This window comes from Enhydra lutris, unplaced genomic scaffold, assembly GCF_002288905.1.
Source record: "Enhydra lutris kenyoni isolate GAN:26980312 unplaced genomic scaffold, ASM228890v2 scaffoldscaffold42, whole genome shotgun sequence".
Lineage (NCBI taxonomy): Eukaryota > Metazoa > Chordata > Mammalia > Carnivora > Mustelidae > Enhydra > Enhydra lutris.
Window position 1 is genome coordinate 6,408,934 of NW_019154126.1, and position 19,086 is coordinate 6,428,019.

Sequence of the window (19,086 nt, forward strand, 5' to 3'; positions counted from 1 at the left end):
TTTTTGAGCAGGTGCGCCCCTGTCCCCTCAAAACCTAGGGGCAACTGCAGTTCTTCCCACCGAATAGCCGCCGTTTGCTGCCCTGTTACCGCAGAAAAGTGAGGGGTGTTTCTCCTTCAACTGTCACCCCTGGGCAGGCAGGCAGGCTTGGGGTTCCGTGGTGATTCGAAATAGAATTAATGGGAGACGATCCATGGAATGCCGGTAGCCACGGAGTTAAGTTATGTGATTAACTTAAAGCCTCCAAGTTTTGCCATGCATTCGAATTTTCATGGAGCCCAAATAACACGAAATGAAATAACTTCCTTTAACTAAAATGGGATCCCAGTAATCTCTTCAGTTCAACAAAATAGAGGGGAAAACATGTTCTACCTAGAGCAAAGAAACTGAAATTTCAAGGGAAAAGGTCGAATTAGGCAATTAAGAAAATATGTATCTAATATTCCTTAGAAGGAACTGGCTGCGGCTGTAATTGATTTATTACTCAGCTAACCTTTTAAATCCAAGAGCTAATCCCCTACCTGCGTCCATTCCGCTTTATAATTTAACTTTTAATTTTATTTGAGGATAGTTGACACAATGTTACATTGGTTTCAGATGTACAACATAGTGAGTCAACATCGCTATCATGCCATGCTCACCGCAGGTGTGGCTACCATCTGTCATGGTACAACGCTATTACACAATTCTGCTTTCTTTTCCAGGTTAGGTTCCATGTTTTTTTGATAAGGTTAAGTTTGAAGCACCAACAAATTTCAAAAGCTTCACAGCCTGGGATGAAGCTTAATTCACAGTTAAGGAGAGAACTTAATTGAAAAGCTATGGACTTTGGTCAAGTGGTAGATTTTAACCCAGGCAAGAGCGGCCTTTTAATATGCTAGACTATTTTATTACCTTTACAAAGAGAAGTGTATGACTTATGAAGTCCTCCCAGGGTGATGATTCAAAGACCTTTAGGACATAAATGGGATAATGTGCTCCAATTTTCTGACATTAAAGACAAGTTATAACCAACCTCCCACAAGGAGGAAAAAGTATGTGCTGAGACTACATAAATTAGTTTATCTTTCAGAACCATGAATTGGCTCAAATATAGATGATTTTGTGCTTGGGTAAACAGAGGCTCGAAGGGACATTTCTAGTCCCAGTTTCATTATTTATATTAAAAAAAAAACTTTACATTCTGTAAGTTAGCTTCTTCAATTGTTAGACATATATATAAACCACATTCTATTTTTTTTTTCTGGGTTTCAGATTTCCAATAAACAGTTTCTGAAATAAAGCAGTTTTTTTTTTGCAGATCTTTGAAGCCAAAAAATTACATATTTCTTAAATATTTTTATGATGGTCTAATGATACTTTAGAAAGTAAATTGGGAGTATTTTTTCACTTTTAGTTTTTTTAAGATTTTATTTACTTATTTGACAGCAAGAGACACAGCAAGAGAGGAAACACAAGCAGGGGGAGGGGGAGAGGGAGAAGCAGGCTCCCTGAGGAGCTTAGAGCCCAATGGGCTTGAGTCCAAGGCATATGTCTAACGACTGAGCCACCGAGGTGCCCCATTGTTTCACTTTTAATTAAGTGGAATGAATATATTTGAGCAGGACATTTAATATTTCTATTGATTCTACTCTTTCAAAAGTGTCTGAAACATTTTTTTTTTGAAGTAAATTTCTACACCCAATGTGGGGCTCTAACAACCCCGAGATCAAGAATTGTATGCTCTGCCAACTGAGCCAGCCGGGTGCCCCAAAATATTTGAAACTTTTATGTTGAAGAACTGTTCTAATTTTTATCGTCTCTTCTACAATTTACCTGACAACAGGACTGTTGTAATATTTTAAAAATATTTTTTACATTAGAAAATATTATTTGTAGATTTAGGAATTTGAAATTTTTACTGACTGGAAGGAAAGAAAACTAGTCACAACTAAAAAAATAATTAACAAAATATAGCTGTGAATCATCTGAACAGAAATCGCACTAATATACCATAATTATTTTTTAGAAAAGATACACTTTAGTTCATATTGTACATTTGTATTATATGTAGTAGGAACACTTGTTAAGAATTTAATCAAATTAGAGAATTTTGAGTAATATACTTTTTAAATATAGCACTTAAAACACTTCTATTCATTTTTTTTCCTGAAAACATCCCTTTAATTTTTTTTAAAACTAATTTCAAAAGATCCAAAGAAGGAAACACAGTTCTATGAAATGTTACTACTTGAGTATAAATATATTTTGAATTTGTGAAATAAGAAAAAAGTCACAAAAAAGAAATATAATACTAGTGTTAGGATTATAACTTATTTTCTTAAGTGTTAACTGGAAATAACTTCCTTTAACTAAAATGGAATGCCAATGCAACAGATTTTAAGAAAAAAGATAAAAGTATAATGTATTTAGAGCAAAACAAATTAAAATTTCAAGGAAAAATGAAACATTGAACTAGGGAATTAAAAACAACAAACTATATCTATTTCTTAGAAGGAACTAATTATCAACTAACCTCTGAAAATACTTAGAAGAATTGCCTACAGCAGGTATTGAATTCAATTTGTTACTGTTAGCTAAGATAAATTGCCTGCATGGCTTGAACCAAGGGAACCATGGACGGCATGTTCTGCCAAATAGGAACTGAATTTACTCTTTAAAAACCAACTCTCCAATGCATTTAAGATTATCTCCACTTTGACTTTAGTCTCCAGATGAGCTGAGATCGAAGGTTTCCATCTTTCCTAGACCTTTTTCCCCTAATCCTCTCATACCTTCTTCATGAAAGTAAATATTTTGGATTTTTTTTTTTGATAAGGTTAACTTTGGAGCACCATAAACTGAGATTTAAGATTATATCTAAGATTTTTTTTTTGCTCCACCACATTGGGGGCCATATCGCTCCACTGAGAAAATACAACCTAAATGACCCTTATAGGGTGTATTCCTATAGAAATCTCCTTTGTTTGGACAGTTTGCACTATGCTAACTTCAGATTTGTAATACACTTTTCTTGAACCCAACCCTGGAACACCAAGAGGTCTCTTTGTCAACATAACTGTCACTACAATAGCGTTCTAGACAGGAACAGTCTAATTGTGCTCAGCACTCTTCATGTGTGCTTAATTAGTGAACTAATTTCCAGCATATACATGCTTTATCAGCACTTTCTTTCTCTAGTTCACATAGATACCCATCTATCTGTTCACCTAGTCATTTAACGCTTAAGTGCCTATTACATGTTAAGGCAATGGGTATGCAATGATGAGATTAAGTCTACCCTCATGGAATTTACAATGTAGTCCAACTTGTTCCTTCTTCTCCCTTTTCTCCTAAATACAGATTCCAACCATTATTGGTGCCATGGGCAAAATGTTGAGGCTGCAAAAATTCCCTTGGAGGGGCGCCTGGGTGGCTCAGTGGGTTAAAGCCTCTGCCTTTGGCTCAGGTCTCCTGGGATCGAGCCCTACAACGGGCTCTGCTCAGCTGCAAGCCTGCTTCCCTTCCTCTCTCTCTGCCTGCCTCTCTGCCTACTTGTGATCTTTCTCGAGTGTCAAATCAATAAAATCTTAAAAAAAAATTCCTTTGGAAATGCCTGATCTAGGTATTTTCCTAATCACGGTTTTTTTTTGTTTCTTGTTTTTTTAGATTTATTTATTTTTTGTAGAGTGGGAGAGAGCATGCACACAGTGGGGAGGAGCAGGGGGAGAGGGAAAGGGAGTCTTAAGAAGACTCTGGGCTGACAGACTCCAATGCAGACCTCAACCTGGACGGTGAGATGAGGACCTAAGAGGAAACCATGAGACGGAGGCTTACCGGCCTACCCATCCAGAGGCCCCTTGACATCTTCCTGATCACTTTTAATGATTTTGCCATGGAAGCATGCCATCAACCTACTGGAGAAGCATGGCATAGTGAAAAGAGTTGGTACTTAGAAGGCAGGTGGCTGTGGTCTTTATTTTCTTTCTGTGAGGCTACAGACTTATTTCAGCTGTGGGAGCCGTTTCACTCTTTCATAAAAGGGATATAACCACATTACAGGGTTGTTGTGTGGCTGTAAGTTAAAATACAGGAACTGGTCAGCGTATCATACAAAGTAACTGCACTTTTTAAACACCTCTGTGTGAGATTTAGAAAAAACCTTTTCCTACAGTTAACACCATGAGCTGCAAAAACAAAAACCTAAGACAAAGAGACAATTATTTTTAGTTTCGTATTCAATCATAAAATGCCTGACTTTCGTTATGCATCTTCTTTTGAATCTTTACCTTCATCTGTAACACATAAATTAGGGTAAGAGTCTCGGAGCCTTAAAGTGCAACTCAACTATAATACAGATAACCGTTAGCCTCATTCAACTAATTTTGAATATGCGTTTTTTTTTTTTTTTTTTTTTTTTAGTTTTAACTGCTCATTAATGGGTATTAACACACCATTAACCCAGCTTTCAGAAATTTAAATAACGGCGATCATTCACAGCTCAAGTAGATGAGTACGCCACCGAGGGACAGGTGTCTGAATCAAAGGGCGGCTTTACGTTCAAATAAACTCTGGCTTCCTCCTTCCGTTGGAGGTCAACAGGCAGGTGAACTAACTAGACCTCCAGTTTACTCAAGCCACTTCGATTTCATCCACACCATTTCCTCCTTTCTCCTGGAACCCACCCCAGACGCTAAATCAGGCAGGCCACCCATGCGGCCTCCCTCCCCTCCTCAGGAGTCCAGAAAACCACCCACACGTGGAGCGGCCGCCAGCACACCTCAGAAACTCCGGCGACCTGACGTATGGCAGTTCGCGGTTGCGGATTGGGGAACCGGGGAGGGTGGGACGCGTTGCCGGAAGTGACGTAAGCCGGAAGCGGCTTTCAGCAGGGAAATTGGGGGCGCGGTTTTGAAACGAGGTCTGAAGGCTGAACGTGAGTGAACAGAAGTCTGAAGTCAGTCTGTTTTCTAGGCCAGGTCACAACGGATTGGATTGTCAATTTTTTCTTTTTTTTCTTTTTTAACCTGTGTATTCTCTGCCACCCGGGGGACATGACCTCACAGTGATTTCCTTGAGCGTCTCTCAAGAAGCACCAGAGACGAGTATGGTGGAGGCGAGGAAGCCGCTCTAAACTGGCAATGCCTGAGAAAGCGTGGATGTACCTCCGCAATCCCGAGTTTAACTTGGAAAGAGCGGCGCGATTTTCCCGGCCATCTGGTGGTCCCGGCGCCTGTGGGTGGTTACCCATTGCCAAGACGCTGCTCACTGTTAATTCGGAAAGAGAAAAGTCACCGTTTTCCCACATTTTTCTTGGAGGACAAAACAATAGGGAAAATGTCCATGTTCCCTAAAATATCGTTGAGACATGAGGTTGAAAAGTATCTGAAAGAGGGTTTTGTGAATAAGGAGGTAGGTCAAACCTGTTATATGATGCTTGCAAAAATTCAATGTTTACACACGCTGAAGAAATAGGAAAAAAAGAAAAAAGAAAAACCAAAAAAGCCTAAAGCGAGACCTAATCTTTACACGGTTGTTTCTTATTACTCTTTTTGGAATGTGAAAACTGCCAGTATCTTCTTGCGGGCATTTAATGCTTTCGAGGTAGGAGGTGAATGAGGTCTACGTTTCAACACTTAACGAATGTGAACAGAAGGGAAGGGAAAAGAGCGGTTATGTGTGTGTCAGTAGGCATGGCACTGAAGGGGTTACAAGAATGAGGAGAAAAGATTACTGTTCTCTAGAATTTAAGTCCAGTGGAGAAGATACACCCGTGTTCTTAGAGCGCTTGCTGTGGTTCTCAGGTGAAAGGGATATTATAATGTGTTAATGCCTCTTAAATGCCACTAGTTGTGCTAGCTGATTTGCAGACCTTTACATCTTAATATTAGCAATTTCTTTTTTTTGGGGGGGGGTAGAGATTTCTTCTGCATTTTAGTGGGTGAGAGAGCTGAGGGTCCAAAGAGTCCTGTAGCTGACCCAGATTGACACCGCTATCAAATAAGAGGGCTGAAATCTGAAGCTGAAGAGCTCAGATACAGTGAAAAAATACAGATTTGGCATCCCAGGTCCTTGATGGGTGTCCCTGTGCTTTGAGTAAATTATTTCATACCGTTTAACCTTGATATCCTTTTCTGTGGAAACTGAGGATGTTAAAAAATATTTACCTTACACAGTTATTTTAAAATATAAACCGTAAGTGAATGCAGCTGGTATTGTTCTGGTACATTAGTCCTCAACAAATATTCATTCCACGTAGTGTGAGCAGTAGCTGGCACAGAAGTCCTCAGTGAATGTTGTCTTTGTCAGGCTTGTGCTCTTTACATTTTACTTCGTGCCTCTAGGCAACTTTGTATTTTCTAAATCTTTGCTTTTCTTATTCAGAGTAAAATGTAAGACTTAAATGTGATTCGTGTATGAAGATACTACTGAAGCTGTCTATGACTTCTTAGATTTGATTTCTACGTTTTATTTCCAAAGATTAGATTAAGGGATTAGAGAGTATGGAAAGAGAGAATACCTTCTCTTGACTTCAAAGAACTAAAAATCTAAGGAGCATATTAAGAGAAATAGAGACATTCAGCAATTTTTCTTAACTATTTTTAAAATGGTAAATATTGTATTATAGAAGATCCAAATGTCTGTCTCTGACACCATCTCTGTCTCAAGCCCGCTAACTGTAAATGATTTTAGAAAAAACCATTCCTTCGTATAAGTATTGGAAGTAAAGGTATATTCAGTTTTAATAAAAACAAACTAAACTTGAGAAAGTACTAATACTTTGAGGCTGGTGGATGAGTATGCTGGCAGGTAGTTTAAGAAGATGCTGTGAAGCAGGTACAAAGATGACGAAAATGGGAAAATACGTGTCTCCCAAAGCTTCAGTTAATCACAGGTGGACTTGGTTTTTGTTTTTGTTTTTATCTTTAAACCTCCATTTCTGACAGGTTATCTTTGCTACCTGTCTTTTTGGGTGATATTTGTTACATTTAAAAATACCATATTCGAAAGCTGATGTGGATGACCTTTAGATGACAGTATCAATATCAGTATCAGTATTCAAATATTGGTGTTTTCAAAGGCTGCTAATGAATTTGTTCTAGGTATGAGGCTAGCAAGTAAGTAGCTCTACAGAACGATATAATATTTGGTATATTATAAATAGAATAAAATCATGAATTTATATGAATAAGCATAGCAGACATTAATATGTTCAAAATGTTAATAATGCTTTGAAGTTGAGGCAGTTTTTTCCAAGCTCTTTATGTTGGGCATTTTGTTAGGTGTTTATTACCACTATTAAACCCCAAAACCCTGTGAAGTATTACATTCGGTTAGTGTTACTAACATGCAACTAATATAGCAAAATGAAATGGAACTGAACAATTGCTGAAAGATGTTTCATTAGTCGGGTATGCATAATCTACTTAATATTTTTAGTTAATTCTTATAGTGACATTGAAACATTAACGTGTTGTTTTCCTCTTTTCAGGTTGTATCTGCCTTTGGAAAACAAGAAGCAGAAAGGAAATTTGAAACTCTGTTAAATCGCTTGTCACATCCTCCATCATTCACAACAGTAAGAGTAAATACACACCTAGCCTCCGTGCAACATGTGAAAGATCTGTTGTTTGATGAACTTCAGAAGGTATGCGCAAATTTTCTATGTCATTATATCCATAATTGCATTTCTACAGTCTTGTGGATTGTTGTAGAATGTTGCTCTCCATCAGGGAGCCCGATCCAAGGACTCCAGGACCATGACCTGAGTGGACGCTTAACTGACTGGGCCGCCCAGGCACCCCTACATTTCAGATTTCTTAGTAGCCATCTGTTAGGTAAGGTTGGTCTGAAATCTCCTTGGCCTGGAAGAAGCAAAAGTCAGGAGAGTTCTTGATATGGTAGAAATACAGATTGCTAAAATACAAATTTTTTCCCTCATCAACTTGGAAATAAATTGATTTTTAAGAGTTTTTCTAGGTAGTATATGGATGCCACAGGGCAATGGAAATACCTATTATTGTTACTATTCTTTCATAGAGTATGTGAAAATTCATGATTTAGAGTTCCTGGCCTACATGGCCGAGACTTGTTCTGAAATACTTGCATGTTGCTCCCCTTAGACTGTAGTATCCTTGCTATCCCTTCCACTATTCTGCTCTTTATTCTGATGAGTGCAATGCCCAGTTATTTTCTTCTGCAATAGTAGTGTTCTGGTACATATTGAAAAACCCACTTTCTGAGAAAAACAACCCTTAGTAGCATTTGCTGATTTCAGTGGTGTAAATACTCCCACTGCTGTCAATTTCAAGCTACCAGTGTGACCTTGAAATTGGACAGAGATGCACATAGTTGGTTCTCCTGAGACTGTGTGAGCTGGCCTTGACACCTACACTCCTGGTCATGCACCCATTTCCAGTTTGAAGACCAAGTATGATAGAGGATACTGAAAACCCTGAACTTTTGCCAAAAAGCATTTATTTCCCTTAGCAAAACTGACATGGCATTCAGTATTGGTGGTGTTTAATAAATAGTATTTAATAATCTCAAACCTTAATGTCCTATTCAGAATGTTTCCTTAAAAGAGTACGATGTGCAATTCTATATTGGTTATGTGTTTTCAAAATAAGTCACCTAGGGTAAACATTGGTTGTCTTTATAAAGCCAAACTGTAAACAAAATTGAACCTTATAAAGAAATCGAGATACTTCAGAATAAAGCACAGAGAAAACATAATTGTTTTGAAGTCTTTGTCTTTTATAGTATTATGTGGAATAAAGTAAGAATATCCTAAACCAAGCTTCATGCTCTGCTAGGTAATGACAATGAAAAGAACTGTAAATTGAAATCTATCAATTATATTGATGGCTTCATAATTCTGTTTATTTTTAACAGCAGTTTAATGGATTAAATGTTCCTATTCTTCAACATCCAGACCTTCAGGATGTCTTACTTATTCCTGTTATTGGACCTAGGTTTGTAATTATTTTATTTTCAAATGAAATTTTTCTAAAAAATTGTCATAGGTTTTTTTTCTTACTGTTTCTCTATTATTAGCAATTTCATATAGACAGACAATTCACAAATTCATAAATGCAACTTCGTATTTTGTCTTAGAAGATATTATAAAAGAGTAGGAATGGGTCCAGATACCTTGAAAGTAATGCCTTTGAGTCCATTTGGTGCAGTGATTGGTGGCTTTTCCTCCTACTTAGTAAGAAACTTCATTTGTTTACTTATATGTATTAAGAGGTTCCAAGGCTAATTTAAAACTTTTTTTGAGCTGCCACAAAAATACATAACAACATTTTTCCTGCTTTCCTAGTTAATGTGTTTGTAAAATTTTATTCATTAATTCACAGTTACTTTGATTTACTATGTATGTTCTATGAGTAGAACAGGCATTGTTCTCATTTATGTATTTGGAAGGCATATGTTTGAAAACCGGTGGGGGGGAACTTTCATATTTTAATGGGAATAATGGGCGTTCAACTTCCAAGGAATATTTTTGAATCCCTAATTGTGGTTTAATTTTTTATACCCCTAAGAAAGTTATTAAATAGAAAAATGTTCATTTTGTTAAAGCTTGAGAGTAATTTAGTGGTCAGTAAAGCCGTAGTTCAGTAAATTATGGTTTATCGTCCAGTGGAATATTATATGGACTTTAATGAGGAAGAGTTATATGTACCAGTAAGAGAAGATAGTCACAATTAAGTATCAAAAAGAGATTGTTATGTATGGGATAATTACACTTTTTTTTGCAGTTACAAAAAACAACTACACATTTATGTATATTTACTTATATACAGAAAAAGGTCCAAAGACTTTAACATACCCGGCTATTAATAGAGGTTAATTTTGAGTGGTTAACTCTGAAGAGTTTGGATTGGGAGAGAAGGGGTAAGAGATTTTCTGTGTAACGTTTCTTGTAACATTTCTGTGTTATTTTTACTATAAGCATGTATTCCTTTGGCAATTAAAAAAAGATTTTGTGAGTTCCTTATTCTGTTTTTTAAGATGAACTCTGTAGACTCTGTGAAATGAAGAGACTTTAATTAAGTGTACTATTTGCTGGATTTCCCCACATTTGTACAGCTGTGTAGCCAAGACCTATCCCGATCAAGGTAGAAGTCCATAATTCTCCCTAATACTATATAATTCATTTCATTCTTTTTATTTATTTATTTATTTATTTTATGTTTTTTAAAGATTTTATTTATTTATTTGACACAGGGAGAGAGAGATCACAAGTAGGCAGAGAGGCAGGCAGAGAGAGAGCAGGGGGCGGGGGAGCAGGCTCCCTGCTGAGCAGAGAGCTCGATGAGATGCGGGGCTTGATCTCAGGACCCTGAGATCGTGACCTGAGCCGAAGGCAGAGGCTTGACCCACTAAGGTGCCCCTTTATTTTTTAAAAAATATTTTATTTATTTGCGAGATAGCACATGAATGGTTTGTGGAGCAGAGGAGAAGCAGAAGCAGGCTCCCCATAGTGAGAGCTGAACTCTGGGCTCAGTGCCAGGAGCCTGGGATCATGACCTGAGCCAAAGGCAGACACTTAACCAACTGAGCCACCCAGTTGGCCCTATTTCATTCTTTTTAATATGTGCATACTTTTAAAACATTTATTCATCCCTGTAATATAAATAGGCATTTATTTTTTTCCTGTTTTTCATTATTACCAACAGTAAATATTCTAAGGATGTTTCTTTGTAAACTTGCATAAGCAGGTCTACAGGATAAACTGGTACAGCATAGAATCATTGGTTCATTGGACTGTGCATATTTTAGTTTGAGACAATGCTTTCTATAAAGTTTTACCATTTAATGTTTCTAGCAGTATATGAGAGAGTCTCAATCTTTCATTCTCACTAATACTGGCCATGCTAGTTCTTTTGAAGTATTTAGATGATTTAACTTTATTTTCTGAACTTAGTACCCTTTTATCCTATTCTTTGTAGTGTTCTAGACACTCATTAGAACGTTAGTGAATTATAAGACATAAATGATGGGTTATGACAGGAAAGTTCAAAAATCATTTAGGATTATAGATTTGCATACCTACTATTCACTTCTAAAAGGAGCAAATCAGTTCTTTTTTGTTTTTAAAACTCATTATCACTATTATTATTATATTCCTTTCCATTATGAAAAGTGAGGAAATTCTTACACTTAATTTTTTAAAAATCTTACACTTAAATTTTATCCCCTAAAATTTTATCCCACCAGCCAATTTTTATTTACTGTGTGTGTTCTTTAAGCATTGCACAGGCTTATAACATTGTTATTCTAGAAGCACAATTCAAATGAATGCTGTGCTTACTTTTAGTCCTAATAGTTCATTCCTGAGTTCCAAATCTTGATTACTCTTGGTTGGTGACCTTAGTCATTTATCAGGTCTGCAGCACCTGTTTCCCATCTCCAAAGTAAGTATTCTCATCTCCAAAGTATTTACACTCTTGCTTCAGAATTGCCTGTTGCCTTTATATTTAAACAATAGATCGGCCAATTATAGTACTTTCAGGTCCTATTATTATTTCCCTTAGCACTTTGTAGACATTGCTTTTGGAATGTTATGTCATCAAGTGTTGCTGTGAAAAAAATCAGAGGCCCCAGTGAACAGCATCTTAATTTTTGCTTGGAGATCTTCTACATCACTGAACTTTAGAAACTGGGTTAGGATATAGCTTGTTAGGATATAAACAGTGTAACTCTTTAGTTGGGAGTCTTTCAGTATCATATTTTTCTGTATTCTGTATAAGAACACTAGGGGGCGCCTGGGTGGCTCAGTCAGTTAAGTGCTTCCAGCTCACGTTTGGGATCAAGCCCCATGAACCCCCTGTAGGACTCCCTGCTCTTTGGACAGTCTGTTTCTCCTTCTCCCTTCACCCTGTGCTCATGTACTTGCTCACGTGCACTCTATCTTGCAAATGAATAAATAAAATCTTAAAATCCCACTAGGGCTATAGGTTGGATTTCCAGTGCAGATACCCCCTGTGTTGGGGTACCCCAAGACAGCCCCCAGGTTTGGTGATTGGCTAGAAGGACTCACAGGACTCATCATGTAGTTGTGCTCATGGTGAATATTTATTACAAGAAAGGACACAAAAAACTGCAAAGGGAAGGGTACATGCGGCAAAGCCTGGAGGAAGCCAGGCACAAGCTTCCAAGAGACCTCTCTCCCGTGGAGTTACTAGGACATGCTTAATTCTTCTAGCAATGAATTTTGACAAGATTTAAATAGATGTCTAGGAGGGAAGCTTATTAGAGACTCAGTGGCAAGTGTTTTTTTGGGTGCTGGTCATGTTGGCGCCCTCTGCCCTGCATACACCAAAATTTCAGCCTCTGGAAAGGAGAACAGGTGTTCAGAACAAAGCACATTGCTTTTACAAACATTTAGAAACAATAATCCACTCTTAACTACAGAAGGTTTTCAGTCAGTCCTGGGAACTGTTTCCCAGTCACGATTGCAGATGCCAGCCAAGGGCTGATCTTACAAGCAGGCCTTTCTAAAAATAGTCTCAAGCCTGTCGTGTTCTCTCTTATTTCTGAGACTTTCTTATCGTTTATTTTCCAGTTCACTACTTTTTTTTTTTTTAAAGATTTTATTTATTTATTTGACAGACAGAGATCACAAGTAGGCAGAGAGGCAGGCAGAGAGAGAGGAGGAAGCAGGCTTCCCACTGAGCAGAGAGCCTGATGCGAGGCTCAATCCCAGGACCGTGGGATCATGACCTGAGCCGGAAGCAGAGGCTTTAACCCACTGAGCCACCTGGGTGCCTCCAGTTCACTACTTTTTAATCTCGTTTTTCTTAGATTCCATTTTGAGTTATTCCTTGTCGTTTGTTTTTGAAAATATAACGACCCATTTGAAATTTTTTTTCTTTGGGTTTTTGTTTTTGTTTCATTTTGCTACTATCTATGTCTAGGTCCCAAGTTGAATGAATCCTTTCTGCTTCTCTAACTCACTGGAGGGAACCACTTGAATTCACATAGCTTCTTCGAGTATGCAGTTTGCTCAAAAATGATATAGAATGGTGTGAACTGTGTCCCTATACAGCTAAACAGATGTGTTTTTAAAAAATGCTTTCACCGAGTTTTCCCTAGTGGCACATTTCTAGTTCTGGTGAGCACAGCTGATAAAGACTGAGGTTCTCTGTGAAGGGTTCCAGCTCTCAGCATTTTTTTTTGCATGGGGATTTAATGATAGCTTCTGCTTAGTTGAGTCTGGTGAGGAGCACCAAACTTGGTTGCTCTTTCCCTTCCCTTAGCTACTTTCGGGCAGTTTATCCAGATTTGTCAGGGAAGGCGCAGATGTGCTGATGACCCTGTTCCTCTTTCCGGTGTGTCTGCTGTGAGCGGGACACTAACAAGAACTTCTCAGATTCTCGTTTCTCAACCTGAACCCCCAGTCCAGGTTCTAAGTAATAAATATTTGATTAGGCCTCCGTGAGATTTTCTTTTCAGAGACATTTATACCCTGTCAAGGAACTAGGTTTGATCCAAATTTCTGTGTCAGACAGTTATTCCTCCTCAGTGGAAATGTAGCTGTTGGTCAGTTTTATTATAAATGGCATGCCCTTCTCAGATCGTTGTTTCTTTCTTCCTTTCTACAGACTTGAGAAAAAGAAATACACTCTCAGTCTTTTACTGATCTTTTACTGTAAACTCAATATCCTATAATTATTTAAAATACCGAATAGAGGTTAAACTGTATTCATAGATAATGAACAATTTTAAAAGTAATTTCTCACCATAAATTCTGGTTCCCTCAGTTTACTTAATACGATACTTAATTTGCTGATTAAATCTGTTTTAACATTGCTTAAGGTTTTATCATTAGTAATGTCATGAGATTGAACATAAGGTTGTAGTGTTGAATTTGATGGTATCAACGTCAACATTGTTTGAAAAACTTAGGAGAAAATTGAATGCCACGCTTCTCTTGTTATGCGTGTTTTTGACATTCTACCCAAACATCATTTTCTAAGGACTGAATTTATACTAGTAGAATTTTTTAGGTCAACATTCAATTCATAATTTTTAAAGATCTCTACTTTTTTTTTTTATTAGTGTACCTCCCTTTTTGACAAAAATCTCAGCAAAATATTTTCAACAGGTCAAAAAATTTTCTTTTTTCATTTGCAATGAATAATCCAGTAGCATAATTCTCTTGAGATCCACATGAGGCTGGATTCGCGCCTCTCAGCCTGCTTGATTTCCATCTTTCATCTTTCTTGCTAGTATCAGCACTTTAATATTTCAATTGCTGTTTGTGTATATGAAATAATATGGTAAATGCAATAGAATGTTCAAGTAATTGCACAAAAATGGTTGATTAAGTACAGATGGCAGGCCTGCTGAAAAAGAAATATTTGTTGGCATGCAATAATATACAACATCTTAAAATTATAATCATTATCTCCTATTTGGTGTAGAGTTGCCAATATGTGCAGTTAAATGCCAAATTGAGGGGCGCCTGGGTGGCTCAATTGGTTATGCGTCTGCCTTTGGCTCAGGTCCTGATCCCAGGGTCCCAGGATTGAGCCCCGTGTCAGGCTCCCTGTTTAGTGGGGAGTCTGCTTCTCCCATTCCCATTCCCACACCCCCTGCTTATGCTTGAATGAGAGCTTTCTCACTCACACTCTGTGTCAAATAAATAAAATCTTTAAAAAAAAAAAAAGCCAAATGGGTAAGTTTATATTTTTATATATATTTTAGTGGGACATTCTCATAATCCCACTCTTTAATTTGTAGACACCTCATTTTTTTAAAGCTATTTTACTAGTTTTTTCTTAATCTGAGTACCTTCATATGATTTTTCCCTCCTATCTGTATTACTGTACTATCAGAAGGTCCTCTTTCTTTAATGTTGTTCACTTCTTTATTTATAAATACTGCAATAAAAAAATTAAACTTTTAGCATGTGTTATGGCCCTGTATCAACTCTTACATTTCCTTTTATCTTTGCTGCCTCAAACTTTCCCCTTCAGCAAAGCTGAATTATACCTTGATACTTGCATATTTGGGATCTTATGTTTTTATACAATTAGTCCTAGTGTTGAGGGATCCCCAAGACCACTCCCTGGCTTGATGACTCTAGGATGACTCACAGGATTCAGCATATAGTAGTACTCGTGACTACGATTTACTACAGTGAAGTAATTTGAAGCAGAATCAGCAAAGGGAGGGGGCACCTGGGAAAAAGTACAGGGAGAACCAGTTGAAAGCTTACAGAATTCTCTTATGATGGAGTCACACAGGAAACACTTAATTCCCTCAGGAACAGGCTTGACAAACTGTAAGATGTTGCCAGCCAGGGAAGTTCATGAGCAACTCATGTCCAGGATTTTTATTTGCATCTGGTCATGTAAGTACTCCCCGCCTGGCACATGCCTACGTTCTGGCCTCTCAGAAGGAAAGTCATTGTTGGCTGTAACCGTAATATTTGTACAGGTGATTTAAGCATAGTGAGCTATTCTCATCAGTGAATAGTGGGTATCCTTCTGAAATCTGAGTTCCCAGATGGCAACCAGGGACCAACCTTGTAACCGTGCTGTCCAAAGAAAGGATAATAATTCAGGACTGCTATGTTAACTCTTTTTTCCGTAGTCCGTCTTTCTGTCATCTCCATGAGATGGTTATTCCCATAAAAACATTCTGCTTAAAACTGCAAGGTTCTATATCCCAAGACATTTTTTGGATTGGTGCTATGTCTAAGACCCAAGGGTGTTACAAAGATGAATGAAATGCAGTTGATTGGTTTAACAATGGGAAACCTTTGTATGAGTCAGATTGTTAAAAGCGCTGCAGTTGGGGCGCCTGGGTGACTCATTGGGTTAAGCTGCTGCCTTTGGCTCAGGTCATGATCTCGGGGTCCTGGGATCGAGCCCCGCATTGGGCTCTCTGCTCGGCGGGGAGCCTGCTTCCTCCTCTCTCTCTGCCTGCCTCTCTGCCTGCTTGTGATCTCTGTCAAATAAATAAATAAAATCTTTAAAAAAAAAAAAGGCGCTGCAGTGAAGATATTAATAAAGTATCATCAGAGCACAGAATAGGAAGGACTGAGTGAAAGGAAATTGGTAAAGATTTTCAAGTAGATATTATTTCATTTGAGCCTTGAAGGTGTTTAGGCGTTAGGCTGGTGGGGTAAGATGGTCAAGGTTATGTGAGGTGGAGAGAAAGCAAAAGTACGGATGCCTGAAAATACAAGTTGGCTCATGTCAAAGTGAAGAAGTTTGGCTATTTAGTTGGTTTTTCAGAAAGGGTGGTGAAACGGTGAGGTTGAAGAAGTTGGGAGAGGCCAGCTGTGAAATGTAAAAGATTTTTTTTTTTTTTAACTAAGGAATGTTTAGTTTTTTTTTTTTTTTTTTTTTAAAAGATCTTATTTATTTATTTGACAGAGATCACAAGTAGGCAGAGAGGCAGGCAGAGAGAGAGGAGGAGGAAGCAGGCTCCCCGCTGAGCAGAGAGCCTGATGTGGGGCTTGATCCCAGGACCCTGAGATCATGACCTGAGCAGAAGGCAGAGGCTTTAATCCACTGAGCCACCCAGGTGCCCCAGGAATGTTTAGTTTTTTGCTTAAAACATAGGAGCCAAAGAATACTGATAGTAGCATAAAGCTATTTTTTTTCAACCACATGGAGGTCATGATCCATTAGTAGGTTGTAAAATCAGTTTAATGTCTTTTTTTTTTAAGCATTTTAAAAAAGAAATGGGATATTTCATAAGGTATCATGTACTGCACATACGGAATGTGTTTCTTAAAATGTTTGATATAAATATGTGTATAAATGTATATGTGTATACATATACATACACACATATGTCCTGAGTTGTGATATTAAGTGCATTTCTGTGGGTTACAGTGAAAAAAGTTTAGAAGAAAAATTATAAGACTGGAAACAAATTAGGAAATCATTTTAGAGTGTTTTATTTCCAACAATTTGGTAACCTAGATATCTGAAAATGTTTCCACTTACATACACCTAGGAATACTAAATAAAAAAATAAGGCAATAAAATGCACAACTGAGTGATTGACAATGTAAGTGGATATTCAGGGGTTAGAATGAAGAGTAACTGAAAGCAGAACAGTAAGCATGTGAGTGAATGTTCGGGGTTTGGGAGATGTGGGAGAGGAGGTGGTTGGTCTTCTAAATTTAGAGGTTTTTCCTTTTAATATAGGAGATAAGGTGAGACATATCCAGAAGTCAGTGCAAGACAATAATTAAGGAGTTAGATCTCTCATCTTTTTAAAAAATTTTACTTATTTATTAGAGGGAGAGAGTTTGCACAATGGAGGGGGACAGAGGGAGAGGGAGAAGCAGACTCCCCGCTGAGCAGGGAGCCTGATGTAGAGTTGATCTGAGGACCCCGAGATCATGACCTGAGCTGAAGGCAGCTGCTTAACCAATGGAGCCACCCAGGCACCCTTGGATCTCTCTTGTCTTGGGGTTTGGGTTGAAGAAGACAGATCTGTGAATGTGAAACTATGGTTCCATGCCTTATAAAGATTTGGAATTCAAATTCATGCTACCTAAATGGTCTTAAAACCAGAAATCTGGGAAATTAATATAAAAACTTGATCCCAAGCCAGTTCCTGAGGTGCTTGGCAAAAGCCAGGCAAAACCGCTTTCGAGAGGCACATATTCTATCCAGGCTACACGAAGTTGAAAGCTACACGAGGATTCAAACCACCATAAGTGAGAACATAAGCCACAAATTGAAGGATCAGATTTCCCCCCAAACTTTAGCAGATTAGAGCTATCTAGTAGAGACTTTAAGATCAAATTTCTTGAAATGATTAAGAACAAAAGCAGAATCTAAAGTATAAAGATCCCAAGAGGAAAAGAGTGGAATTGAAAAAAAGTCTAGAAATAAGAATATCATCATTAAAATAAAAAATCTGTTTAGTGAGTTAAATTGTACCTTAGACCCAACTGGTGGAGAATTATTGAAGTAGAAGACCCATGGGAAATGATCTGGAATGCAGCAGAGATTGATAAATAAAAATGTGAAGTTGAATCGAGTCAAAAATAGAATGAAAAGATACTTCATATTTCTAATAGGTTGCAAATGTAGAGAGTAGAAGTAATGAGAGACAGCGTTCAGAAGTGTAATGACTAAGAATTTTCCACAATTGATTTAAGAAGTACAGTGAGTCTGGGGGCACCTGGTTGGCATAGTCGATTGAGCATCTGACTTGTTTTCAGCTTAGGTCATGGTCTTGGGGTCATGGGATCACGCCCCAGTTTGGGCTTCAAGCTTAGCTCTGAGTCGGCTTGGGACTGACTCATACTCCTATTCCCTACCCCCTCTAAAATAAATAAAATCTTAAAAAAAAAGTACAATGAATCTAAAACCAAAAGTAAAAATAATTCCATGTCTACTTCAGAATGAAACTTCAGAACACCAAAGACATAAAGATCTGAAAACCGTTAAAGGTAAAAAAGGCAAGAAGTTATTTCAGTGATCAAGTTAGAAGCTGATATATGTCTGATGTTGGAGGCTGGGTCTAGAGGACCTGTCAGAGAATTAGGGGTGGTGTGATTTGGTAACACTGCAAGTATTGAGTTTGAGGATTTAGGAAGAAGGGATTTAAAATGACGTTCAGGCTTCCAGTTTGGTTATCGAGGCAGATGACAGCACTTCGTTCAAGATTGGCAACGGAACGATGGAAAGATTTGGGATGTGCCAAATATGGAGGGTCAGGGGAAAGGTAACATTATTTAGGACTTGCTGAGTTTGAAGTAACCACGAGAAACCTACATACACATAGCCTACATACACATACACATGGTAGTAGGTGATTAGAAATACCAATTCAGAGTCTAGAAGGGCCGAACATGAGAACACATAGGTCATTTTTGTAAGTGATTATTGAAAGTCTGAGATCACCGAGAATAGAATGCAAGGTGAGAAGAGATGCAGCATGTTTTGGAACATGGGGGAATGGACCTCTTTAAGAAGTAGATAGGGAATGAGCAGGTAGAACATGAGAAACAAGTGGTATAAAACCATCTGGAGATCATGGAAGAGAGGACATGCTTCTTTCCCGCAGCAAGGAGATGTGACAACACATGTGCAATATTGCCAGCACAGACATGCATAA

General features: G+C 37.9%; 1 protein-coding gene across 5 annotated transcripts in view; it reads left to right on the plus strand.

The window, feature by feature from the left end:
• Window positions 1-5,022: 5,022 nt before the first annotated feature.
• Window positions 5,023-19,086, plus strand: part of LOC111155559 (NOP2/Sun RNA methyltransferase family member 6) — a 58,006-nt gene continuing 43,942 nt past the window's right edge. For 2 of the 5 annotated variants that reach the window (XM_022515780.1, XM_022515781.1), the window contains exons 1-3: window positions 5,023-5,391; window positions 7,472-7,627; window positions 8,875-8,954. In XM_022515780.1, the coding sequence (XP_022371488.1) occupies window positions 5,317-5,391; window positions 7,472-7,627; window positions 8,875-8,954 (311 nt within the window). In that variant the 5' untranslated portion in view covers window positions 5,023-5,316. Of the gene's footprint in view, window positions 5,392-7,471; window positions 7,628-8,874; window positions 8,955-19,086 lie in introns of those variants that run through there. The other 3 variants (XM_022515782.1, XM_022515783.1, XM_022515784.1) reach the window with 3 other exon arrangements.